The 27,135-nt window shown below is 41.3% G+C and overlaps 2 protein-coding genes across 4 annotated transcripts in view; both read right to left on the bottom strand.

The window, feature by feature from the left end:
• Positions 1–1,020: 1,020 nt before the first annotated feature.
• LOC109864649 (macrophage colony-stimulating factor 1 receptor 1-like) lies at positions 1,021–21,422 on the bottom strand. 2 transcript variants are annotated; one of them, XM_031798057.1, is made up of 21 exons: positions 21,295–21,422; positions 15,422–15,709; positions 15,031–15,318; positions 14,719–14,855; positions 14,437–14,602; positions 14,002–14,197; positions 10,338–10,453; positions 10,039–10,150; positions 9,684–9,883; positions 9,322–9,413; positions 8,979–9,105; positions 7,830–7,934; positions 7,553–7,663; positions 7,218–7,380; positions 6,967–7,046; positions 6,758–6,867; positions 6,433–6,555; positions 6,218–6,329; positions 6,002–6,101; positions 4,845–4,959; positions 1,021–4,621 (listed from the first exon to the last, which is right to left on the bottom strand). In XM_031798057.1, the coding sequence occupies exons 1-21, from the start codon at positions 21,344–21,346 to the stop codon at positions 4,460–4,462; spliced, it is 2,955 nt and encodes a 984-aa protein (XP_031653917.1). In that variant the 5' UTR covers positions 21,347–21,422; the 3' UTR covers positions 1,021–4,459. The 2 variants fall into 2 exon arrangements, with proteins under 2 accessions (XP_031653917.1, XP_031653916.1); XM_031798056.1 differs by having other exon boundaries at positions 1,021–4,624; positions 21,295–21,405.
• An 892-nt stretch (positions 21,423–22,314) lies between these two features.
• pdgfrb (platelet-derived growth factor receptor, beta polypeptide) overlaps positions 22,315–27,135 on the bottom strand; it is a 60,576-nt gene continuing 55,755 nt past the window's right edge. For both annotated transcript variants that reach the window (XM_020452504.2, XM_020452505.2), the window contains exon 23: positions 22,315–24,077. In XM_020452504.2, coding sequence (XP_020308093.1) covers positions 23,924–24,077 — 154 coding nt within the window. In that variant the 3' untranslated portion in view covers positions 22,315–23,923. The remainder of the gene's footprint in view (positions 24,078–27,135) is intronic.

Raw genomic sequence — 27,135 nt, forward strand, 5'->3', positions numbered from 1 at the left:
TACAGTTACTGCCCTCTGCTTTACTTTGACTGAAGGAATGTTCACATAGTTTTAGAATAGAGCATATTGTCCATGTTGACTAACTTCAATCTTGGAGTGCTTAATGTTTGGTCTAGACGTCTATTATGATTTAATAACTGTGTGTATTTAATGACCTCTCGTGCTTTCTCATTATCAGTGAGACTGTTCTGATGTTTTATCCTCTGCTTTGAACGTAAATGTTTTCAAAGATTCAAGTAGACAACCTTTCTCATCTGCCTCATGGCAGATGTGAAAGGACTACAGGAGACTGTGCCTAAACTCCAGTTGGAGGAGTGGCTCCAAATGTCAGGACTGTTCTATCTCAGCTGCTCGAACGGAATTTCAAGAGAACAATCAGTGGATTTTATTAATGCCCCGTAATGAGTAGGATTCTGTGTTTTCACATGCGAAAGGCATTACTTTTGATTTAAAAAACGCTTTATCTGCCTTCACAATGAAAAATAGTTTCATAACTCAAACATATTTTATGGAAAAGAGATGTATGTTTCTGAACGATGCACCATGCTGCATCGTTAACAATATGAGCGTGTGGCACGGACCTCCATTTCATTTTGAGCAGGGCACGCCTCCCTCACTGGCATCGCCCGGTCACTTGACGTGCCATTGGCCGGTTCAAGCTTAAATGATGACATTTCCTGAGTGGTTTTGCTCAAGACTTTCTAAATAAAGTGAAAAAGTATTTATTTATGTTGAATCAACTTCCTGTGGTTTTGTTTGGGGTGATTCTTACTTCCTATTTAGGTGGTCTGGTATTGATCAACCTGCCATGACAACATGGAATGAAACTTCAGAAGAACGCAGAGAAGACATTATTGTATCCAAAATGGGGACTGAGTTTAAAACTCACAGGAATGTAGCATTTTGTTCCCTGTTGTGGTCCTATTTGTTCTTTCTTAGGACGTACAATAGAGTATCTAGGCTGAAATGTTTTGTTTTTGAAGGCGAGGGTAAATGGAAAATGACATATTTCCAAGGAAAGCCAGAAAAATATATTTATTCAAGTTTCAGAGTTTTCGACACATTGTCTGTGAATGTAATTACTGTCCTTGTAGAAACCATACTGTGATTTGGTTAGCATAAACTAAAAGGATAACCCACAAATTATTTGTCCTTTGCCTTCAAGCAGTAAAGTAAAAACAACATTTACATTACACTGAGTATCCCAAACCTTAGGAACACCGTCCTAACATTGAGTTGCACCCCCACCTCTACAAGGTGTCGAAAGCATTTCACAGGGATGTTGGCCCATGCTAACTCCTAATGCTTCCTACAGTTGTGTCAAGTTGGCTGGATGTCCTTTGGTTGGTGGACCGTTCTTGATACACATGGGAAACTGTTGAGCATGAAACTCAGCAGCATTGCAATTCTTGACACAAACCGGTGCACCTGGCACCTACTAACATACCCCGTTCAAAGGCAATTACATTTTTGTCTTGCACATTCACCCTCTGAATGGTGCATAATCCATGTTTCAATTATCTCAATGCTTAAAAATCCTTCTTTAACCTTTCTCCCCATTCATCTATACTGATTTGAAGTGGATTTAACAAGTGACATCAATAAGGGATCATAGCTTTCACCTGGTCAGACGGTCATGGAAAGAGCAAGAGTTCTTAATTTTTGGTATACTCAATGGATATCATACATACAGTTAAAGGGACATTTAAAAATGTTTCACTTCATATTCATCATCTCCAGCACCACCACAACATCAACATATGTGAAATTTGTGCATTTCTATATTTTGTAGTAAAAAAAGATAGTGGAAGATAAGGCTGGACTTACATGAAGCAACTTTCACGACATTTTCGCTACAGTTGCAGGTTGCAAGTGACATCATCTCAAGCAACTTTGCTGTTACATGCAGCTACTCAAACGTGATTAAAATTGCATGCAACAGCCAATCAAATTGAAGCTGCTTGTTTGAGAATCTCCCCATGTCTTCTGCTGCGTTACATTGTGGTTTCACAAATTATTGTTTATCCAACCATTTGGTTATTGTAACAGCAAGGATATAGAAGATATGCATTATGTACAATTTAGCTTGTTAGCTAGCCAAAATGACATTGCTAACACCAACACAGCTAGCTAGCACAGATCATGGTGGACATTTTTCAAAATATAATTTATTGACTGCTAAACCATGTACAATCATTTGTATATGATCTCTTGTTGTGCTAGTCTCTGTTCTGTCAACCTTGACCACTGATTGTGCTGCACAGCACTGACAGCTGTGTTGACATGACAACTGGGTCAGAATTCCTAACCTTCGAATGAATAATGTGACAAAAGCGTTTGTTTTGATTGGCTGTTGCTTGCAACCAAGTTGCAGATGAGTTGCTTATTATTTCACGAAGCAATGAAAAGCAACTCAAATTGCGTGAAAGTTTCATCGTGTAACGGCAGCCTGTGTTTCCAATGACATCAAGCAATTAGATGACAATGCCTACTCATAAATGCTTAAAATCACATTATGCACATGTAACAGTATAGCTTCCATCCCTCTCCTCGCCCCAACCTGGGTTCAAACCAGGGACCCTCTGCACACATCAACCATGAAGCATCGTGCCACAAAAGCCACGGCCCTTGCAGAGCAAGGGGAACAACTACTTCTAGGTCTCAGAACGAATAACGTCACCGACTGAAACACTATTAGCGCACACCACCGCTAACTAGCTAGCCATTTCACATCAGCCACAATCACGCCCCTTTTGACCTCATCCTTTTTCGAAGCAACCACTGATCTGGATCAACAGCATCAATGTAACAGTATAGCTTCCGTCCCTCTCCTCGCCCCAACCTGGGCTCAAACCAGGGACCCTCTGCACACATCAACCACAGTCACTCACGAAGCATCGTTACCCATCGCGCCAAGGGGAACAACTACTTCTAGGTCTCAGAGCAAGTGACGTCACCGACTGAAAAACTATTAGCGCGCACCACCGCTAACTAGCTAGCCATTTCACATCAGCCACACACACCAATGATGTCATTGGAAATAGTTATCTTTATCTTTTTTACAAATAAACATAGAAATGCGCCATTTTCACATGTTGATGTTGGGGTGGTGCTGGAGATGATGAATATGCAACTGATTTTTTTTTTAATTTCCCTTTAATAAAAAGCTCATAGTTTTCTCTCCTTTTAACTCAGTATTCAGAATAGCTGCTGACAATCCGAGTAAATGTCTTACAACAATTCGGATTTACAGCTGACATATAGCTTTTCACTTTGACGTAGAGCTTGTATCTGCAATCATCATAATTACAGTAGGCAGTATTAGCTGAATTCTACATTCAATACAATGAATCAACATTTTTACAGCGTAATTGACCCCCCAAAAATGATGAAGTGACGAATGAATGAACATCAAAATATTGAGTGTTACAAAAATAAAGAATCGATTGAATCAATCAAAAACAAAGCCTTTGTGTTGTCAATACTGTGATCCACAGATTTCCTTATACAGTTTTATCTGCCTTTCATTCCCTACTGTAGCATATAGCATATAGGCTATATGTCGACTGGCTGAGTCTGAAGTAATATTGGTTAACGCACAACTAAAATCTTGTGCCATTTAGACAGCTGCGTGATTCGGTCATATTGTGACTGTCATACAAAACAACTATGGCTAGAGATTTTTTTTTAAACAATACACATGCTTTCATTGATGTAAATAGCATCTCAATATCCATTTCAATGCATTTCATGCAGCATGTTTATGCTGAAGGACAATACATGGAATGTGGTCCCCAGTTAGATTGCATCTCATGTTATTACGTCCAGCATCAAACTAAGCACAAATTATACAATTGCATTGTTTGCTACTGTCTTGCTGCTGCATAGCATGTTGAAAAAGGTAGTCCTACAATGTGAAAGTGAACCCGCTGACAAATGTCAATTCAAACACCACCAGCATTCGTTCCCATTTCCCTCAAATAATAGATAAACCCTCACCATAGTGGCTACAGAAGAATGTAATGTACATTAAAAGTACAAATAGCCTACAAAAAGCTGTGAGCAACACAATCTGTTCTGTCAGGGTAGATGCATCTTTGGTGCATAGATTTAAAAGATCATCTCCAAAACATACAACAAATAAGAGTAATTCATGTAAAATAAGGCATTATATATATTAATTACACAACTAAGGCACTATCTATCGCCTTTGTTTTTCCAAAACTTGTCATGGGATATAACAAGCCACATTACTTCCTGTCTGTATACAGTGTAAAACAGGCCTAAAAACTGATTTTCAATGCTTTAACAAAATATCACAATTCCATTTCTTTGGCTCTGTGCTCCCAGAATGATTCTACAGTGAGCAGGAGAAGATAGAAAGTGGATGAATTCCAGATCAAAATGTGGACAGTTTGATGATGTCGGAGCTGTCAGACATAGAAATAGAATTATGCTTTCAGCAGAACTGATAGTTATTGGTCTTCACCAGTGGTTGCTCCTCCTCTTCGTGCTCACACGACTGGTCACAGGAGCCGTCACAACACTTAGGCTCATCATTATCATCACACGGCTCCAACTCCTCGACCGTCATGTCCTGCTGCAGCTGGATGTTCTGGTGCTGCTGGGACAGGAGAGTAGAACACTGAAGAGAACAGGTTTCAAAACAAATACTCATTCATGAGTTACAGTATTGCTATCTTCAAACAATGCTTAAGTCTGGTCAATCCAGTCTGACAATGAAACATGTTTTATGCTGTCCATAGGGTAGATGCTGTTTTCTTCTGATAAGAGATATACAGCTCATCTACCATGGTAAACATCAATCCCCTTGTCTGTGTTACCTGATCTGGACGTTCTGGCTCCTCACCCAGTAATCTCTCAATCAGCTGGCTGATCTTGCTGAAGGTCGGTCGCTCTGTTGGCTCCAGATTCCAGCACATTTTCATGATTGTATACCTAGTGGGACATAAACACATGATTACCTTATTCTTCTTTATTCTTACTCTAATTATTATCCATCCTGATGCCCAGTCACTTTACCCTGCCTTCATGTAAATATCTACCTCAAATACTGTACATCGTACCCTTGCACATTGATCTGGTACTGCTACTCCCTGTATATACAGTAGCTTGATTCTTGTGTATGTTATTTCTCGTGTTATTTTTTACTCTGCATCGTTGGGAAGGGCTCGTAAGAAAGCATGTCACGGTAAACAACTGTTGTATTCAGCGCATGTGACAAATATAATTTGATTTGAAGTATCATATTGGTTCCGATACCGTAAAGAAAATACAATATTTTGTATCATTCCTCGTCGTTCTACAAGGCCCTCAAGCATCATGGAGAAGATTGTCTCAATATAGAGCTCTGTGGTCTTTCGAACACCGGAGATGCACCCCTCCTAAACACCACTACAGTCCTTCTAGTCTTCTCCTTGCCTGGTCTGTGAAATGGCACTGTTTCGGGCCCCAGCCTGCTGATCATGTGGCTAACACGCAGAACCACGCCTGACCAAGGACTGACTCATCCCCACACAAAGGGGCCCAGATGAATAAGTCCTAACTCAGTCTCAGTCCCCCTCTGTCGCTCTGTCTCCGGACCCACAATACAGTTATTCCGGGCAGTGTGGCAACCACAGCGAATCGACTCACACAGATGTATGGAGCCTTGGAGATATTAAAAAATACACTCTTTATTTCTTGTTTCTATGGGGTGTTTGATTGTGGAGGAGAGCTTTGTTACTTTTTCAATGTAGGGCTCAGAACTCCAGCCAAGTAATCTGGAATCAGCCATGCTTAATGCTTCTATGGCACAATAAATGTACTTTTATTACAAATGCTGAAAAAGGGGTATGACTGGAACATAGGGGGTCTTTGTTCAGTCTTGCAGAATATTATAAAAGGATATTGTAGTATACATGAATGTGTATCCCAATGAAGCCCAATTGGCCTGGGGACAAGGTTACTTAAACCTAAAAGCCCTGAATCTGTAACTTACATCTCTGGAGGTGCGAAGTCTGGTCGAGACATCTGATAACCACACTTGATCATGTTGTAGAATTTAGTATCCACCAGGATACTGGGGTAGGGGCTCTTTCCTAAAGAAATTAAACAAAGACACATGAATTAAACAACTAAACAAGAACGACTGAATGATTTCACCAGAGATATAAAAATCTATTATGTTGAGAAATCTAGGTTTCTGCCAGCTCACCTAGAGAGAAGATCTCCCATAGCAGGATCCCATAGGACCAGACGTCACTCTGGACAGTGTAGAGACAGTCAAAGATACTCTCTGGAGCCATCCACTTCACTGGCAGACGCGCCTATAGACACATGGTGCGAGGAAGCGCATAACAAACACACGTGAATGTTTCTTGATTGACATGGAACATGTTATTGAGGTTGTTGTTGTTGTTGTTTGCTCACATTGCCCTTCACCACATAGTTGGAGTCATTCATGATGTCACGTGCCAGGCCGAAATCACAGATCTTAGCCACACGGAGGTCTGTCAGGAGGACGTTCCGAGCTGCAACGTCCCGGTGAATACACTGAGACAGACAGAGAGAGAATCAGTTACAGTAGCTTACGACGGCATCACAAAGTGCATCTCTAATTTCCAAGAGATTATAGATTTTTTTCTAACTATAGTATGCTGAATTTTCATCAAACATAATCTCAAACTGCGAAGTATACTTATACAAGCCTTGTTTCGCAACCTTTGTTGTGAAACTTTGTGTTGATGTGACTCACGTTCTTGGCTGCAAGGAAGTCCAGGCCCTGAGCCACCTGGTAGGAGAATCTCAGCAGGTCCTCCATGTCCAACGGCCACGAGTCCGGCCCACCATCCTCACACACAGAGTCTGATAGAATAGAATTTTTATGTTCATAGAAATGTCCAACTGAACCAATGCAATGAGTGGTGCTAGATAAAAGAAAAGGGAGTAAGACGGATCAATTACCCAGAGAGGAGTTGACAGGCTGGGGACCAGGCCTCATCTCCAGGTAGCTGTCAGAACACACACTGGATATCCCACTATCACTGGTAGAAGGAGCGGAGAACGGGATCAGGGGAGGAGAGGAGGGTGAGGGTCGAGAGGTGGTAAATCACACAAAGTGGTTACTTCACAAGACTGCTTTCTCTGTATGCTGAATAAAGGTGAGTCAGAGTACACCTTCTTTTTCATGGGCTTGGTGCCAACATTATCCATACCTTCTGATGAACTGTTTCCCCTCACAGAGGTTCTTGTAGTCACTGGTCTCCTCTGGTACCGCTGGTATGTTCATGACAAAGTTCAGGAAGGTCTCCTGCTTGTGTCGCAGGAAGTTCAGAAGGTCGCCATGACTACAGTACTCAGTGATCACCAGTACAGGTCCTGAGATAAGAAACATTTATGTTTTATAATAAATTGAGAAAACTTTCAAACTTCCACATAGTACGAAACTTGACTCAAATGCATTTACAAAAATATACAGGTAGTGTAATTCTCTGAATGTCTCTTGCACTTCTTCAGATAGGAGGGTGTGTTTTATTGTGTTCAGTCTCACCCGCCTGAGTGCAGGCTCCCAGGAGGTTGACAATGTTCTTGTGCTGTCCCAGGTGACTTAGAATCTTCAGTTCTGACATCAAAGCCTCTCTCTCATCTGAGTGGGCCCTGGCTGCAGGAAGGGATAGATAGACAGATAGATAGATAAATAAACAGAGAGAAAGAGAAACCCAATCATATGACACCTCCGTACCACTGTGATCACAGACGGTTTCTCAGACTTTGATCAATTCTACTCCTGAACTAAAAATTAAAAAACTTGTTCAATGGATTCTTACCTTTGAGCATCTTTACAGCCACTCGCATCGCGTTGTCGTCCTCCCCCAGACCATAGGCTGTGGCCTCCACCACCTTCCCAAAGGCCCCGGCTCCTAGGATCTTTCCTGCGGGTCACACATCCAACGCATCACTTTCTATTCTGACTGTATGTCAATATCCTTTCTTTCCCGTAAATAAATACACTTTACAGTTGTACATGGTGTTGAGATTCCACTCATTCACCATACAGTATGGAATATCTAACCCAGGGATGGGCAACTGGCAAATTCACAACAAAAAAATGTCAATAATAATTCAGTCGAGGTCTCAAATTACTGTTGATAGTTAGAATAGAAGAATACACGAGGTGCAATGTCAAAATTTGGTTGTGCATCAGCAGTCAATTAGCCCATGTCAGCAATGTTTTTCTAGCATGGTAAGTTAGTCTAGCGGCCAGCTATCTAAACTTGTAGTAAGCATGGTCGAATTACCGACGGGATGGGGCCCATTAATCATCAGTTATCATATTAAAAACTGCTAACATGTGCTCCCACATTATGGCAAAATGAGCAGAATTGCATGAAATGATTTATACAATTTCAAAAACGTCTCTCCGCTCCATGGCAAAATGTGCAGAATTTCAGGAAATTAACTTCCTTGTGGGAGTCGTAGTTTTGAAATTAACCCCCTTGTGGGAGTCGTAGTTTTGCTCTACTACCCCAACAAGCTTCTTGGGACTCTTCTGTAGTCCGTACACGCCGATCTGCCAACTTCTGTCTGTAGAGTCCGAACAGTTTGGGCTACACACTACTATGATCTCTCTGTGGAAAGGTAAGTCTCTCACAAACACGTACATGTCCATTGTTTTTGCCTTAGGATGCCCACAAGCCTCACAAGACTCCTCTGAAGGTCCCCCATGACCAGTTAAAATAATTCATGGAAGCACTGTATATGGAGATAGGTTGTGCCAAAAATAAGGGGTCAAATACATGTCAGAAAAATCTTTCTTATATCTCTCAGATATAGAACAGACACTTCAGAACAAATGTAGTGAATCTGTTATTCAATGTGTTTGTATGGCCTAACAGTAGTAAGGCCAAATGACATTTTTCATCAAACTTCCAAGAACCAAACCACTGCAGTAGCCTTTCTAAGAAAAGGCCACACACCTAGCTTGAGCTTGTCCCTGGGAAACTCCCACTTCTCATTGTACGGCATCTGAGTTGGGTCGATAAAGGTGTAGTTGTTTCCTTCACTGGCCTGGATGATCTTCCACCGGATCTCATATCTCGGTTTCTTCAGAGGGAAGGAAATATTCATTAGTCAACCATTTGAATAACTAAGGGTTCTCCTTGTTTCTTTGACTAAAGGTAACAATGATTTCAAACTACATATATTTGTCAATACTCTATTCATGAACATATCAGTTTCTTACCTAGTTTATTTTAGATGAGATTACATACTGGTCTGTTAGTATATTTTCTATATTGCAGAGGGTGTTTTGTGTCCTACCTGTTTGTACTTGTAGAGCAGGACCATGAGTAGCAGGAGGAGAAGGGCCAGCACAACAGCTGCTCCCAATAGAGTGGAGGTGAACATTATATCTATCCAATCAGAGAGAAGAGTCAGGGTGTCTGGTGATGACACACTTAGAACATTCTGTGTGTGATGGCTTTGTTATGGGTTTATGTGGAACCAAGGAAGAGTAGCTGCAGCTAAAGTAACGGCTATTGTGAATCTGAATAAACAAAAGAACAGACAGTTCATGTACAGCTCATGTGCTTGACTATGATGACACAGGAAAAAGGAGTATGAACTAAGGAGAAGACAGTAAGCCTGAGGATAACCATGGGTGACCGTGCTCTGGCTCTTACTGGAAACGTCCATGGCGAAGGTGTCTTTACCGACTCCGACCAGGTTGAAGGCGACACACTCCACGGTCATCCTATGGCTGGACGGTTCCACTGTCAGGACGCTCTGGACCTCGACCGCTCCATACTCCTCCCTCTGGACCTCGACTGTTTGGGCCAAGAGAGGAGCAGGCATCTGGAGACCTGTTGCGTTCTCATTGCACCTGTTCAATAGCAAGACACAGATAGGATAGAGTTCCCCATTTAGTTATGATACCTAATACGTCATTATATATATTTTTTAAAATACATACTATACTTATTAAGACTATCTTTTACAATGGCAATATCATACCACTGTGCCCTCTCTAACACCTACGTGGTTCGGATTCCAGAGCACTGGTACCAGAGGATTATGGGAGCAGGGTAACCGAACGACGTGCACGTGAGGGTGGTGATGTTCTCCCATCTCACCACGGCAACCGGCCTCTCTGCCAATCAAGAGAGAGCAGAGGAAGTCAGTGGCATGGTCAAGTAATACATCTCACACACTCAACATAGAGACAAATATGTTCAATAGATGCTGTGCTGAAAAATGAAAATGTATTCTTCAGAGAGAATGGTTATTGTATGAACTGACACTGTGTATTAGTATGTCTGTACTCATACTTTACTTACGATACATTTGGATTTGGAATGTAATGGATGCGTTGGCCATGGAACTATTGGCATAGAAGGTGTACTGGCCCTGCTCCTGTGCAATCATCCTCTTGAGCAGCAGGGTAGCGGAATACCTGAGTGAAAAACAAACCTGATCTACAGTCGTGGCCAAAAGTTTTGAGAATGACACAAATAGTAATTTTCACAAAGTCTGCTGCCTCAGTTTGTATGATGGCAATTTGCATATACTCCAGTTATGAAGAGTGATCAGATGAATTGCAATTAATTGAACAGTCCATGCAAATGAACTGAATCCCCAAAAACATTTCCCCTGCATTTCAGCCCTGCTACAAAAGGACCAGCTGACATCATGTCAGTGATTCTCTCGTTAACACAGGTGTGAATGTTGACGAGGACAAGGCTGGAGATCACTCTGTCATGCTGATTGAGTTCGAATAACAGACTGAAAGCTTCAAAAGGAGGGTGGTGCTTGGAATCATTGTTCATCCTCTGTCAACCACGGTTACCTGGAAGGAAACATGTGCCATCATCATTGCTTTGCACAAAAAGGGCTTCACTGCCAGTAAGATTGCACCAAAGTCAACCATTTATCGGATCATCAAGAACTTCAAGGAGAGCGGTTCAATTGTTGTGAAGAAGGCTTCAGGGTGCCCAAGAAAGTCCAGCAAGCGCCAGGACCGTCTCCTAAAGTTGATTCAGCTGCGGGATCGGGGCATCACCAGTACAAATCTTGCTCAGGAATGGCAGCAGGCAGGTGTGAGTGCATCTGCATGCACAGTGAGGCGAAGACTTTTGGAGGATGGCCTGGTGTCAAGATGGGCAGCAAAGAAGCCACTTCTCTCTTCTCTGTACCTTGTGCAGCTATTCTGCAAAAGGTACAGGGATTGGACTGCGGAGGACTGGGGTAAAGTCATTTTCTCTGATGAATCCCCTTTCCGATTGTTTGGGACATCCGGAAAAAAAGCTTGTCCGGAGAAGACAAGGTGAGCGCTACCATTAGTCCTGTGTCATGCCAACAGTAAAGCATCCTGAGAACATTCATGTGTGGGCTCACTCACAACATTCAGCCAAGGGCTCACTCACAATTTTGCCTAAGAACACAGCCATGAATAAAGAATGGTACCAACACAACCCCTGAGAGCAACTTCTCCCAACCATCCAGGAACAGTTTGGTGACAAAACAATGCCTTTTTCCAGCATGATGGAGCACCTTGCCATAAGGCAAAAGTAATAACTAAGTGGCTCGGGGAACAAAACATCAATATTTTGGGTCCATGGCCAGGAAACTCCCCAGACCTTAATCCCATTGAGAATTTGTGGTCAATCCTCAAGAGGCTTGATATTATACTTCAGTATTCCATAGTAACATCTGATAAAAATATTTAAAGACACTGAAGCAGCAAACTTTGTGAACCTTAATATTCTCAAAACCTTTGGCCATGACTGTACACTCTTAGAAAAAAAGGTACTATTTAGAACCTAAAGGGTTCTTCGGCTGTCCCCATAAGAGAATCCTACGAAGAAGCCTTTTTGTTTCCAGGTAGAATTAGTTTGGTTCCATGTAGAATAATTTTGGGTTCCACAGAGAGATATACATGGAACACAAATGGGTTCTACCTGGAACCAAAAAGGGTTCTCCTATGGGGAGAGCTGAATAACCCTTTTGGAACCCTTTTTTTCGAAGAGTTTATTGTAGTCACTGGAAATGTTTAACTGGGACAAAAGTGGAATGAATGCAGATGTTGTGTGGTTTGGTGACTAATACATGCTAGTTCTCCTTAGACAGTTACTGCTATGTGTCATAGCGGTGGTAAAACATTAGCTCTTTCCTTCCCTTAACTCTAGTTTCATAGTACAGAACTCTTTGGACCGGTGGTGGTGACGTCTGAGTTTGTGCCAGATAAACAAATAAATGGAAACATCAGCTAATTTCAAATCTTCTGCAGTTTCCCCATTCTGAATTTCAGTACATTCAAAAAGTATTCAGACCCATTGACCTTTTCCACAATATGTTACGTTACAGCCTTATTCAACAATATATTAAATAACAAATGTCCTCATCAATTTACACACAATACCCCATAATAACAAAGCAGAAAGAGTTATTATTTTTTTTTGCAAATGTATTAAAAATAAAAAACTGAAAAGCCTCATTTACACAAGTATTCAGACCCTTTGCTATGGGACTCGAAAAGGAGCTCATGTGCATCCAGTTTCCATTGATCATTCTTCATATGTTTCTACAACTTGATTGGACTCCACCTGTGGTAAATTCAATTGATTGGACATAATATGGAGAGGCAAACACCTGTCTAAATAAGGTGCCACAGTTGACAGTGCACGTCAGAGCAAAAACCAAGCCATGAGGTTGAAGGCATTGTCCGTAGAGCTCCGAGAAAGGATTGTGTCGAGGCACAGATCTGGGGAAGGGTACCAAAACATTTCTGCAGAATTGAAGGTCCCAAAGAACACAGTGGATTATATCATTTTTAAATGGAAGAAATTTGGAACCACCAAGACTCCATGAGCTAGCCACCCAGCCAAACTGAGCAATCCGGGGAGAGGGCCTTTGTCAGGGAGGTGACCAAGAACCCGATGGTCACTCTGACAGAGCTCCAGAGCTCCTCTGTGGAGATGGGAGAACCTTCCAGAAGGACAACCATCTCTGCAGCACTCAAGGCAGAAGCCACTCGTCAGTAAAAGGCACATGACAGCCAGATTGGAGGACTCTCAGACCATGAGAAACAAGATTCTCTGGTCTGATGAAACCAAGATTGAACTCTTTGGCCTGAATGCCATGCGTCACGTTTGGTGGAAACCTGGCACCATCCCTACCGTAAAGCATGGTGGTGGCAGCATCATGCTGTGGGGATGTTTTTCAGCGGCAGGGACTGGGAGACTAGTCTGGATTGAGGAAAAGATGAACGGAGCTAAGTACAGAGAGATTTTTATGAAATTCTGCTCCAGTGCGCTCAGGACCTCAGACTGGGGCGAAGGTTCACCTTGCAACAGGACAATGACTCTAAGCACACAGCCAAGATAACGCAGGAGTGGCTTCGGAACAAGTCTCTGAATGTGTTTTAGTGGCACAGCCTGAGCCCGGACTTGAACCCGATCGAACATCTCTGGAGGGACCTGAAAAAAGCTGTGCGGCTACTCATCTAACCTGACAGACTTTCAGAGGATCTGCAGAAAATAATGGGAGAAACTCCCCAAATACAGGTGTGCCAAGCTTGTAGCGTCATACCCAAGAAGACTCGAGGCTGTAATCGCTGTCAAAGGTGCTTCAACAAAGTACTAAGTAAAGGGTCTGAATATGTACTATGTACACTATTTTTATTTATTTTTATTTTTGCAAACATTTCTAGAAACCTGTTTTTTGCTTTGTCATTATGGGGTATTGGAAGAAAAAAAATTCTAATAATTTAAGAATAAGGCTGTAACGTAACAAAATGTAGAAAAAGTAATGGGTCTGAATACTTTCCGAATGCACTGCATAATTATGATCAAGTGAGCCTTTGATCTGTGAACATTTTAAAATACAGTTTTCTGTTGCTGCCCTTTAGTCCCAAAGCCCCAAACGCCTTCCTAAAAACAGCTAGAGGATCACTCCTCACTCAGTCAGTGCTCTTCATCTTGTTGTTGTATGAGTACCACCCACCTGTTGTTATAACGTGTAAAGGTTTGTTCCTGCGTGGAGGAGGCTGTAGGGGTGTCCCAGTGCTGGCCTGTGATCTGAGGGTACGCCTCGATCAGGACACTGAGTTTCAGGTCTTCCCCCTCGTTCACGTCAATGGACAGGCCCTGGTGAGCCAGCTTGGAGGACAGCTGGGGAGAAAGACGGATGTAGGCCTCCTCTGGACAGAGACATGGAGAGACATGGGAGTGGTTATCTTCAAGGTCAGCCAGAAGTGTTTTCATTAGGCACTGAAACAGAGAGGGACTTCCTAAACTTGTCCACCCCCCAAAAAAAGCTTCTGTTGCAAAATGTTTTGATACAGTCTGCATTGATTCTCACGATCCAGTTCTGCGACTGGAATGTGTTCTAATATCCCCATGTGTGCCTGAATTGTATTAGAGTTATCCAATAACTTACCTACAACCATCAGGGAGGTGGTAGATTTGTTGACTCCAGCCTCGTTGGTGCCGATGCAGGTAATGTTGCCTGTGTCTGACTGGTCCACTACAGGGATGGTCAGGATGCTTTCAATGTCCAGACGGTTACTGTCAACTGATTGGACTTTCTGCTCTATTGTAAATCTCTGTAAGAAGAGACAGGAAAATAACATAATGTCATTGTCAAGACATATTGTCATGCATTTTATTTTGGCCAACAGTGGAACAAATAGGTTGTTCCAGATACTCTGAAAGTGCTTGCCTTTTTGGAAGTGTAATTCCACGTAACATTATAGTTGAAGTTGGGGTTGTGTGTGGTGCAGTGGATGCTCAGCTTCTCGCCCACGATATGAACATACTCATCCTTTTCCAGGAATACATAAGGTGGGAAACGCAGCCCTGGACACAGAGGGAACCAGGAACACAGCATGTATAAGAAAAGCACAAACTCCTTTGCCAATTCGAATACTTGTTCCTGAATACATAGCAATTTTACAGTACAGTATGGTACATGGGCCTGATCAAGCATGTAAGTTTAAGTAAAGTATCCCTCCACAACACTCAACCTACTTACTTTGGATGATGTTGAGGTTGAAAGTCTTGGAAGTCCTCTCCACCCCGTGGAGTTTGGCGCTGCAGACATAGTCTGCATTGTAGCTGGGGTGGAGGTTGCGGATGAGAATGCCTCTGCGGGGGTCTGCTGTGTAGTTCATCCCTGGGGGCACGGAGGTACAGTTGTCCATGCGGAGCCCCAAGTCTGTGGCCTCTGGGTCGGTCAGCAGGCAGGGGAGCAGGTGGTCCTCCCCCTCCTTCCTCACCACACGCAGGGATGCGCTGCTGGTCCAAAACAGGCTGTCTGGGTCTGGTGGAGAAGGGGGGATGTGTTAGAATGAGGGATACTGGCCAACACACCGTCTCTACAGGTATGGTAAACAAACAGTAACTCTTTCCTCTTCTGAGCTTACCTTTCACATACACGTGCACCGTAGAGAACAAGTCCCGAACCTTGACGTTCACACTGGTATATTCACATTTATATGTCCCAGTGTGTTCTGCAGAGGGGCGGTCCACCCTGAAGGTTCTGACTCTCCCATTGCCCTTGGAGATTAAGCTCTTGTGTTTGGACAACCGGGTCAGCCAGTTGACTGGCCCATCCCCCTCACACCTCAGGACCAATGGGGTGCCAGGGTTCAGTACTACTTCAGACCCAACCACGACCTCTGAGTTTAGCTTGATCACAGGACGCCGCCATTCTGAGGAGGTTAACATAGAGATGAGATCATAAATCTACGCGTTTCAAAACAACTGGGACCTCGGAAGTGGGAAATCTCTGACTTCAGTGCGTTCAAGACTAATGGGAACTCAGAAAAAGCTTTTTTTTAACAGACATCCAACTCGGAATTCCAAGTCGGAAACTCTGGCATCTTTATAGACGTCTGACCAGAATATAACTGATGTCATGATTTGAAAGCACCATATTGGTTAGTTCGTTTTTCAAATAGGGGGTGCTTATATTTGTCCTGTTTCACACATGTACAAGTGTCAGGTGTAAAATGGAAATGTGTTATTTGCACAAGTGACCCTGGACAAACAAGTTTTTCACCTAGTCGACTCAGGGATTCGAACTACTGTAGCAACCTTTCAGCCCAATGCTCTTTAACAACTTTGCTACCTGCCACCCTGTGCATGACCAGGAAACTCTGATTCCTAAACATGGTTATATCAACTGGTTTTTATTTCAGCCAACTCTGTCAAGACAAGATTTAAACCTCAAATCACTATTTCTTTTTCTGAATGTCTTCTTGGTCATTCTGTGTTTAGGATTAAGAGTCATCTTGGACACCACAAATTCAGGAAACAAATGACAGAACTGGCCAGTCTGGCTCTAAAGGAGAGATCCTATTCTCTCTCTCACTTCTGCTTTTCTTCTCTATATCGATGTCATGCTACCGAGAACGGGAGTGAATGGAGACACATTTACTAGTCCCTCAGGGACCCACAGACATTTCATAATTTAGTTGTAGCCCTGAACTAGTTCAGCTGATTTACCTAGTCAAGGGTCGCTGCTCAGATGTTGCATGCATCAACTAATGGTTGCATGTTGCGTCATCGACAGTACGGTCGGCACCAGATTGCTATAAAATAGTATATGGCTAGCTGATACATAAAATACATATCCAGGCATGTAAGATCTGGCACGTGGTAGAAACACCTGGGCAGAGGAACACGCCGAAGGGCTTGATGATTAGTTGACTAGTTGAGTCAGGTGTGCTAGTTCTGGAATATATCAAATACAGTGGGGCAAAAAAGTATTTAGTCAGCCACCAATTGTGCAAGTTCTCCCACTTAAAAAGATGAGAGAGGCCTGTAATTTTCATCATAGGTACACTTCAACTATCTAGAAAATCACATTGTAGGATTTTTAATGAATTTATTTGCAAATAAGTATTTGGTCACATACAAACAAGCAAGATTTCTGGCTCTCACAGACCTGTAACTTCTTCTTTAAGAGGCTCCTCTGTCCTCCACTCGTTACCTGTATTAATGGCACCTGTTTGAACGTGTTATCAGTATAAAAGACACCTGTCCACAACTTCAAACAGTCACACTCCAAACTCCACTATGGCCAAGACCAAAGAGCTGTCAAAGGACACCAGAAACAAAATTGTAGACCTGCACCAGGCTGGGAAGACTGAATCTGCAATAGGTAAGCAGCTTGGTTTGAAGAAATCAACTGTGGGAGCAATTATTAGGAAATGGAAGACATACAAGACCACTGATAATCTCCCTCGATCTGGGGCTCCACACAAGATCTCACCCCGTGGGGTCTAAATGATCACAAGAACGGTGAGCAAAAATCCCAGAACCACACGGGGGGAACTAGTGAATGACCTGCAGAGAGCTGGGACCAAAGTAACAAAACCTACCATCAGTAACACACTACGCTGCCAGGGACTCAAATCCTGCAGTGCCAGACGTGTCCCCCTGCTTAAGCCAGTACATGTCCAGGCCCATCTGAAGTTTGCTAGAGAGCATTTGGATGATCCAGAAGAAGATTGGGAGAATGTCATATGGTCAGATGAAACCAAAATATAACTTTTTGGTAAAAACTCAACTCGTCGTGTTTGGAGACAAAAAATGCTGATTTGCGTCCAAAGAACACCATACCTACTGTGAAGCATGGGGGTGGAAACATCATGCTTTGGGGCTGTTTTTCTGCAAGGGACCAGGACGACTGATCCGTGTAAAGGAAAGAATGAATGGGGCCATGTATCATGAGATTTTGAGTGAAAACCTCCTTCCATCAGCAAGGGCATTGAAGATGAAACGTGGCTGGGTCTTTCAGCATGACAATTATCCCAAACACACCCCGGGCAACGAAGGAGTGGCTTCGTAAGAAGCATTTCAAAGTCCTGGAGTGGCATAGCCAGTCTCCAGATTTCAACCCCATAGAAAATCTTTGGAGGGAGTTGAAAGTCTGTGTTGCCCAGCAACAGCCCCAAAACATCACTGCTCTAGAGGAGATATGCATGGAGGAATGGGCCAAAACACCAGCAACAGTGTGTGAAAACCTTGTGAAGACTTACAGAAAACGTTTGACATCTGTCATTGCCAACAAAGGGTATATAACAAAGTATTGAGATAAACTTTTGTTATTGACCAAATACTTATTTTCCACCATAATTTGCAAATAAATTCATAAAAAATCCTACAATGTGATTTTCTCATCTTGTCTGTCATAGTTGAAGTGTACCTATGATGAAAATTACAGGCCTCTCTCATCTTTTTAAGTGGGAGAACTTGCACAATTGGTGGCTGACTAAATACTTTTTTGCCCCACTGTACATCTTAAATACAGTTAAATAAGGTTTAAATAAAAATACATGGAACGGTTTGAGAACCACCCTCCTAGACTATGGTAATGCCCTGGCCCGTTTACACCCACAAACACCAACAAAAAAACAAACAAAGACATCTTTGAATTCCTTATTTTCTTCCCGAAACAGAAGGGTCAGAGTGAGACAGAGGGAGCTGCATGGGGTGGTAAAACCATGTATATGTCCTTTGGGTGTGACAAAGCTAACTGCTGGTGATGTGCTGATACAGGGACAAACAATGCCGTCTTTGAGACACTCAAGAAAGTCACAGGGGCCAAGGGAGTCTGAAGAACATAAAGGGGCCAAGGAAGTCTGAAGAACATAAAGCTACTGTAGAATATGGCTTCAAATAGCATGTTTTTCTTGTCCTCCTTTAACTCTCTAACACCTTATTTGATCAAAAGTTAATTTGGGCTCTATTGGGCTCTCATGTGGTGGATTTATTTCAGCATCCACTCTCCTGTATCTGGTAAAGCATGGATCAGAAAACAACATCTGAAAATTACAATAGGTTTTGTCTCAATTCATTCTTTCATGTAAAGTATGTCTTGTTTTTGATTTATCTCAAAGCAGAACTGAGTTTTGTTGTTCAGCAGATTTTCTTAGTTACCACAGTCCACAGCTCAACCTCAGTGTCAAAGTGAGGGAGTGCTCATGGTTTTGGGCTATTCATTATCGATTGGGTCTAGACTTCCCGATCAGATTACACACCACCTTCCTATGGACTCCAAGTATACTAGCTCCCTATCAAATGGCTGTTGAGCAATGGAACAAGAACAGCAGCTGATGTACAGGACATTACGGTCCTACCAAAAGAGGCTCATAAAAATAAAAATAATGAAACATTAAAAACGCCATAATTTTCAGATAAAATTATACTAAATATATTCACGTCACCAAATCATTGATTAAAACACACTGTTTTGCAATGAAGGTCGACAGTGGCCTCAAGAGCACTCTGTAGGGTAGCACCATGGTGTAGCCAGAGGTAAGCTAGTTTCCGTCCTTCCGGCTCATGGTTCTCAACCCCTTCCATAGACTTACACAGTAATTATGAAAAGTTCCGGAGGACGTCCTCCAACCTATCAGAGCTCTTACAGCATGAACTGCCATTTTGTCCACATAATCAAAGAATCAGAGAATTAATCTAGTACTGAAAAGCATAAGCTACAGCTAGCTTGCACTGCAGTGCATAAATGTGATTGGTAGTTGACTCAAAGAAAGAGAAAGACAATAGTTTAACAGCTTTGAACAAATACATTTCTTCAAAAATGAAGGCGTAGCAAGAGAGAGGGCGAGAGAGTGGCGACCAGTGGCGACACATTATTCAGGGCTGTAACCTGTTTAGCCCTGTACGCATGTTATTTTGGCATTACAACATGTCACATCAGTTTGCAAACATTGTTATTAAAAAATCATTGAGTTGATAAAGATGTTTTGCTTTCTTGAATAAGGCAGATCCAAAATGCAGGTGTTTCAGCCTAGCTCAGTGCTTTCTGTGGTGGTGGGGAAAATATGGAGCGTAGGGATTGGTAATGTTCTCTAGCTGTGCCGTGATTGGCTCAGTGTTCTGTCACTCATGGGGACACTACGTCACTGCAAAATCTACGGGGAGATGTCGAAAATTCAAGCCCCTTGAGTGCTGCCATAGATTTACATTAGAAGTGCCCACCTGAGAAGACTCAAGGTCATTGGTCACAGATACAATTATGTAAAATCATATTATATCTACCATAGCTTTGATTGGACTGATCATGTTAACATAGCAAGCTAGACAAGCAGTCATCATCATGAATCAAGTCAAAAGTCTACTGGCAAATCCTTTTCAATCCTTGTCATATGAAGAGAAATTATAGATAAAACGTAGTGGTGCTCATCGGCCATTGGACATAAACATTACACTTGGTGGAAAAAGTACCCAATTGTCATATTTGAGTCAAAGTAAAGATATCTTAATAGAAAATGACTCAACTTAAAGTGAAAGTCACCCAGTAAAATGCTGTTTGAGTAAAAGTCTGAAAGTATTTGGTTTTACAAATACTTAAATATCAGGTATTGGGGCAGCAGGTAGCCTAGTGGTGAGAGCATTGGGCCAGTAACCGAAAGGTTGCTCAGATCGAATCTCTGAGCTGACAAGGTAAGAATCTGTTGTTTTGCCCCTGAACAAGGCAGTTAACCCACTGTTCCCTGGTATACTGTCATTGTAAATAAGAATTTGTTCATAACTGACTTGCCTAGTTAAATGTAATTCAAATTAACTGTGGTTCCAAGTACTTAAGTAGTTTTTTAGGGTATGTGTACTTTTCTTTACTATTGATATTTCTGACAACTTTTACTTTTACTCCACTACATTCCTCAATAATATAATGTACTTTTTACTTCATACATTTTCCATGACACCCAAAAGTACTAGTTACATTTCGAATGCTTAGCAGGACAGAAAAATTGCCATATTCACACACTTTTTAAGAGAACATCCCTTGTCATCTCTGCCTCAGATCTGGCAGACTCACTAAAAACAAATGCTTCGTTTGTAAATGATGTCTTAGTGTTGTAGTGTGCTTGCAGCTATCCGTAAAATAATAAAACAAGAAAATTGTGCTGTCTGGTTTGAAATAATTTATACTTTTACTTTTGATACTTAAGTATATTTGTGCAATTACATTTACTTTTGATAATTAAGTATATTTAAAATGAAATACTTTTGCACTTTTACACAAGTAGTATTTTACTGGGTGACTTTCACTTTTACTCGAGTCATTTTCTATTTAGGCATCCTTTATTTCACTGAAGTATGACAGTTGGGTACTTTTTCCACCGCTGCATAAAAATTGCATTTTAGTCTGGTAATATATATGTAAAAGTATGGAGGACACAAGAGATGTGAGTACAATGTCAACAACACAACACATGAATCCCAATATGATGCAGTATAGTTGAAAACAGGTGTTGAGTCGTACCTTGAGCTGCAGTGGGCAGGATCCCCAGCAGAAAGGCCAGGTACAGCTCCATCCTGGATCTGCTCCAGATGTATGTGTGTCTGTATGTCTAGGAGTGTTGTTATTGTGTCTATAGTCAAGGAGAAAAATGAGGAATCATTACGCTGGATCTCTGCTGTCACTCACTGTCATACACTTCTTCTTTTCTAAAGAGGATATTTGGAAATCAAACGTTCAGGATTTGTCACCTAGAAATCAAGGCAACATAGGCCAGACCTTACTGAAAGCCTTTTCAAATGTCATTCACATGCTATTAATAAAAGTTACTGTGTAACATGGCTAAGATTGGAAACAATGAACTCTACTGAACCTGTAGATTTCTTCAGCTCAGTGGTATGCCTCTGATCACCATCCGGGAGCGAGTAAAGTCCCTCCAACCCTGTCTCTCTTCTGTCTCTATCTCCCTTAGCCTGACCAGAAGCCAGTAAAAGAGAGAGAGGCATAAACAGACAGATAGAGGTGTCACGCTCCCCACTAATGACCATGTGTCTCTGTTTAGCTAGAAAACAGGACAGCCCTCCCAGTCCTAATGCCATGGTGCTGAGACTAATCTGCTGTGATGATGGGTCACACTGCTGCTCTGCTGCCTAGCCCCAGCCCAAGCCTGCTAAGCCTCATCCCCCATTCCCATTCCACAGAGAGAGAACCCATGATCGACACGGTAGATGATCGGCTGAGTTTTTAGTTTGCTTGTGCTGAGGGCTGAAAAGAGAGGCTTTGATTGAACTAAGTCTAGCTGGGCTTGGGAAAGTCCAATGGATTTTTGGGGGATATCTCTCTTATGGTCAATTAATCAGGGGCCATTTATTATCTCTTCGACATTGAATGGATAAAGCCAAGGCATTAAAATACAAGACAGTGTAGAAACAGATGTTGGTGTTGAAAATTAGAGAGCTAAAAAACAATGTATTATTTTCCGTTATGGGAAAATAGTAGAATGCTGCAAGTCATTGAACGAATATAAAATGCAGAACACATTTCTTGTGTTATATATTCATTATAAACTTTTATTTTCACATAATCACTTTTAATTAACATACAAAATACTGCATATAAAAATACATTTGTAAACATACAGAAAAGCTTTGGTACCATAGCGTGTGTGTGGTGAATATTCTACATTATGTAGTGTGTGTGTTCTGCATTCCTGCGTGTTCTGCATTCGGTGTTCCTACATCATGTGACAAATGTATACAAATAAGCATATTTATATTTCACTGGTAGTGTATCTAACCATAGGTCAACCTCTGTGAGTGGACTCTAAGCAAGTTACAAGAAAATAAGTGACTTCTCTCAGGTATCATTTCATTGTTTCAATAATATAGATTAAAATCTCGATACCCACATTTCTAAAAAAAGATCTCCTACCAAAGAGAAGCTTATTTTAACATTAGGCCTACTATTAGGCCACTTCTCATTCAGTCAGTACCTCCGTGTAAAAACATAACATTTGTTCATACCTCTCAATCTCTTTCTTGGAAATGTTCATGTTTCCCTAAACATTGTAAAGTGCAAAATGTATACAGAATTGTTTAAACAAAATGCTATATAAAACGTTTTAAAAAATCTCTATAAAACTCAAGACAACATAAAATAATATTTGACACAAAACCTTTACTGAATGTACACTATTCTGCTTAATAAAGGCCAAATGCATGAATCTTTTCTCGAAGTTAATTATATTCCCGCAAAATAACTTGAAATAGAAAGTACACATTTGTAAAAAACAAAGAAAATATACCTCAGTGCAACTAGAATGTCATATCCCACTGATGTTGAGAAGTATAGATGCCATAAGATGATGTGTTTCTGATTGTTTTTACTAACTAAAGTAGCCTACCCGTCTAAAAATGTGAACTTTTTCACACAAGCAAAATGTGACAGTACATGCTCCACTTTTAGTGGTAAAAAAACTGAAAGGGTTTTAGTAGCCTAATGTTTTCATCTTTATAATATAAAAATACAAAACATGTAACAGGAAAAATGACAAGACAAATCCCCATAGAAACACTGCAATAGTGACCATACTACAAGTGTATTTTAAAATCATGAATTTCCTGATGTACATTTTTATTCTTATGTGATACTGGTATTTTTTCATCTTCATTATTATGTGAAGGCTTTAAAAACGGTCCCTCTCTTCAATATGGATTATTTTGCATTGATTAGATGTATTAAAATCATCATCAATCGACAATCATCATTAATTAAATATATGTCACTCTCTCATTGTAATTATTGATTTTCAATTGATTTTCAGCACAGAATTATTTTGAAAGTACCAGTTGTGAAATATTTGCTTAAGCAGTGAGAATTGTTTATGTTGTTAAGGTTAGCTCCTCACTGAAATCACAACATGTTGTCTTAATCCACTAAAGCAGGGATGGCCAACTGGCAGAAGGAAATTAACTAGTGCCGGCTCTGACTGCATTTGTGGGTAGGGATGTGTGTACGCAGACCCTGCGAGCCACTGCGGACCCTCATGATAAGTAAAAAACAATATGTGGCCCCAACCCCCATCATAGTTTCCCATCCCATCACTAAAGCTATTCAGGAATGTTGCTATACATTCACCAAGTTTCTTAAATCTCTACAGGAAGCTGTCTTCCACTTCCGGTGTTCCAGAAGATTCCAGTGGAATCAGAGCCTGGTTGGCATGGAGATCCTCCTCTTCTGGAATGGTGTCTGCCTCGGCTGTCTCCTGGGAGATGGAATCGGCCTCGTCATCCTCCAGAGCCAGAGAGCTACAGGGAATAACAACACACAGGTTCACAAACAAACGTGGGATTTTACGATTTTACGTCCCATTTCAGGTGAAAACTATACAGCGTTGCGCCACAAATCAAAACAATGTAAAACTATCATAAACTATCATACTTCTGCCAGCTTGGCTTGTCTAATGTTTCAGTTTAAATGTCTTACAAAATCCTCAAAATGTAACACTGAGTATACCAAGCATTATGAGCACCTGCTCTTTCCATGACAGACTGACCAGGTGAATCCAGGTGAAAGCTATGATCTCTTATTAATGTTGCCTGTTAAATCTACTTCAATCAGTGTAGATGAAGGGCAGGAGACAGGTTAAAGAAGGATTTTGAAGCCTTGAGACAATTGAAACATGGATTGTGTATGTGAGCCATTAAGATAGGGTAACCAGGCGTCCCCGTTCATTGGGGACAGTCCCCGTTTTTGGTGGCCTGTCCCCGACTGGAGCTGTCCCCAGAAATGTCCCCGTTTTTAACTGAGCTTTAAAAACAGACTGCAAAGTGAAATAACATTTTACGTGGAAAGAAAGACCGGGCAGCAGAGACTACCGGTTAATGTCTCAATCGCTTTGTGCTTGTTTTGTCTAGCAGAGGGGGCTGCTCGCTATATCAGCTTAATTCACAGTTCTTCTTCTACTAACTACTTGCTCATGCTAGTTTTAGAGAAAAAAGCTGTGGAAAACTCAGCCAGAAGCTAGAAAGTGTTAAGTGAATCCACAACATCACCACAAACGTCTTTTCAAGCAAGGTAAGTTACAATTGTTTGAGATACTATCTAATGATGTTATAATGTCACAATTTATTATATAGATAGATGATCTGCTTTATAAGGTTTTAAATAGGTTATGCTAGCTAACATTAGCGATGTCGACTAAGTTATCTAGCTAGGTTAGCTAGCTACTGTCATGGTAGCTAGGTTAAAAAAACATTCACATGTAAACATGCAGTGGACGGGCTATTTTGAAAATATGATTATATTAAATTAATGTACAATTATGAGAATATTTACTTGTAGATTACAAATGTAATGCTTTGGCATTAGTAGGGTGAAAATATATTTGGACATTTTTATGGATAACTGTCACGGATATCATCCTCTTCGTCTGAAGAGGAGTAGCAAGGATCGGACCAATACGCAGTGTGGTAATTGTCCATGTTTTAATAGTAGAAACTGAACACGACAGAATACAAAATAACAAAGTGAATATAAACGAAACAGTCCCGTGTGGCACAAACACTGACACAGGAAACAATCACCCACAAAATACCCAAAGCATATGGCTGCCTAAATATGGTTCCCAATCAGAGACAACTATAAACAGCTGCCTCTAATTGAGAACCAATCTAGGCAACCATAGACATACAAAAAACCCTAGACTGGTGACCAATCCCATAAACATACAAAACCCCTAGACAGGACAAAAACATATAATCACCCATGTCACACCCTGACCTAACCAAAAATATAAAGAAAACAAAGATAACTAAGGTCAGGGCGTGACAATAACATTAGCATAATTTTTTCTGTTAGAGTGGAGAGGAGGAAGACTGGAGAGGAAGAAGAGTGAAAGAGATAGAGGAGGAAAGGTAAAGATATGATTACAGAGCTTGCTAATTTATTATTACAAACAATGTTTTTGAGATAAAATACAAAAATGAGGCAAGCAATGGGAATCTGTCAACCAAAGTATTTTATCTAATAGTGTACTATTTATAATTAAAGATTGGAGAGGAAGGAGAAGGAAAAATTAAGGGAGTAAAAAGAATGAAGTGAGGAGAGTAGAAGAGTGAGGTGGAAAGGTAAAGAGAAGGAAAGGAAGAAAAAGCAGGAAGATGAGTAAAGAAAAGAGGAGGAGAAAGATTGGAGGAGAAGAAAAAATTAAGAGAGTAAGAAGAGTGACACATGGAGAGTGAAGAAGAACAGACAGAGGAGGTACAATGGCTCTTTCCAAGAAACGGAAATGCCATTTTGATGACAACATGATGAGAGAATTTCCATTTATACACTCCGGTCAAGACGATAGAATGGTTAACTGCACCCTTTGTAATTCCTCTTTTTCAATTGGCAGCAGGGGAAGAACAGCAGCGGTAGAACATCAACAGAAGAAAAAGCATAAAGCCTCTCTGATTGCCCGTGTTGGTATGCCCTCTGTCACCACATTCTTCAAGAAGGTAGAGCCTTCCCAAGAAGAATATGATTTAGCTGTGCAGGAGGGTGTCTTTGCATACCACACACTATGTGACACAATCATAGTTACAGATCTATGGACTGCAAAGCACAACTGACATGGAAGCTTGATAAGCTGAAGTTTACATGTGCTAGGACAAAATGTGAAGTCATAGTGAGTAACGTGTTAGTACCATGGGCAACTACTTTGGTATCACAGGACCTAGACCAGGTTGAATGTGTGTCCCTGTCCATTGATGCGTCCAATGATGGACATGTAAAGCTGCTGCCAATAGTAGTCAGATATTGTAAGATATATGATGGCAACACATCTGTGGAAACAAAACAGCTCGATTTTGTTGAATTGAAAGTAGAAACAGCAGAGGAAATTGCAGCTGAGGTCCTGGTGGTCTTCCAAAAATGTAACCTGGAAAACAAAGTTGTGGCATTCTCTGCCGACAACACAAATACCAATTTTGGTGGACTGAATAGGCTGGGGAGGGTCAATGTCCATACCAAAGTTAAAAATGCTCTGCAGTGGGACGGCCAAAACAGACCAAACATGGCCAAAACAGACCAAACACGGCCAAAACAGACCAAACATGGCCAAAACAGCTTTGGATATGATTCCCATTGATGTTGAGTACCTGCTCACAAAGATATTTGGATATTTTCATATTTTCACCATCAGAGTAGAAAGACTGAAGAGCTTTCGTAGGTTTGTTGGCCAGGAGTACCATAACATTTTAGGACACAGCAATGTGTACTGGGTGTCCATGCTCCCTGCTCTAGAAAGAGTGCTGAAAATGTATGTGCCATTGAAATCCTTTTTTCTTCTGAAGACAAATGCCTTGTTGTCCTGTGAACAAT

This window comes from Oncorhynchus kisutch, linkage group LG19 (genome assembly GCF_002021735.2).
Source record: "Oncorhynchus kisutch isolate 150728-3 linkage group LG19, Okis_V2, whole genome shotgun sequence".
Lineage (NCBI taxonomy): Eukaryota > Metazoa > Chordata > Actinopteri > Salmoniformes > Salmonidae > Oncorhynchus > Oncorhynchus kisutch.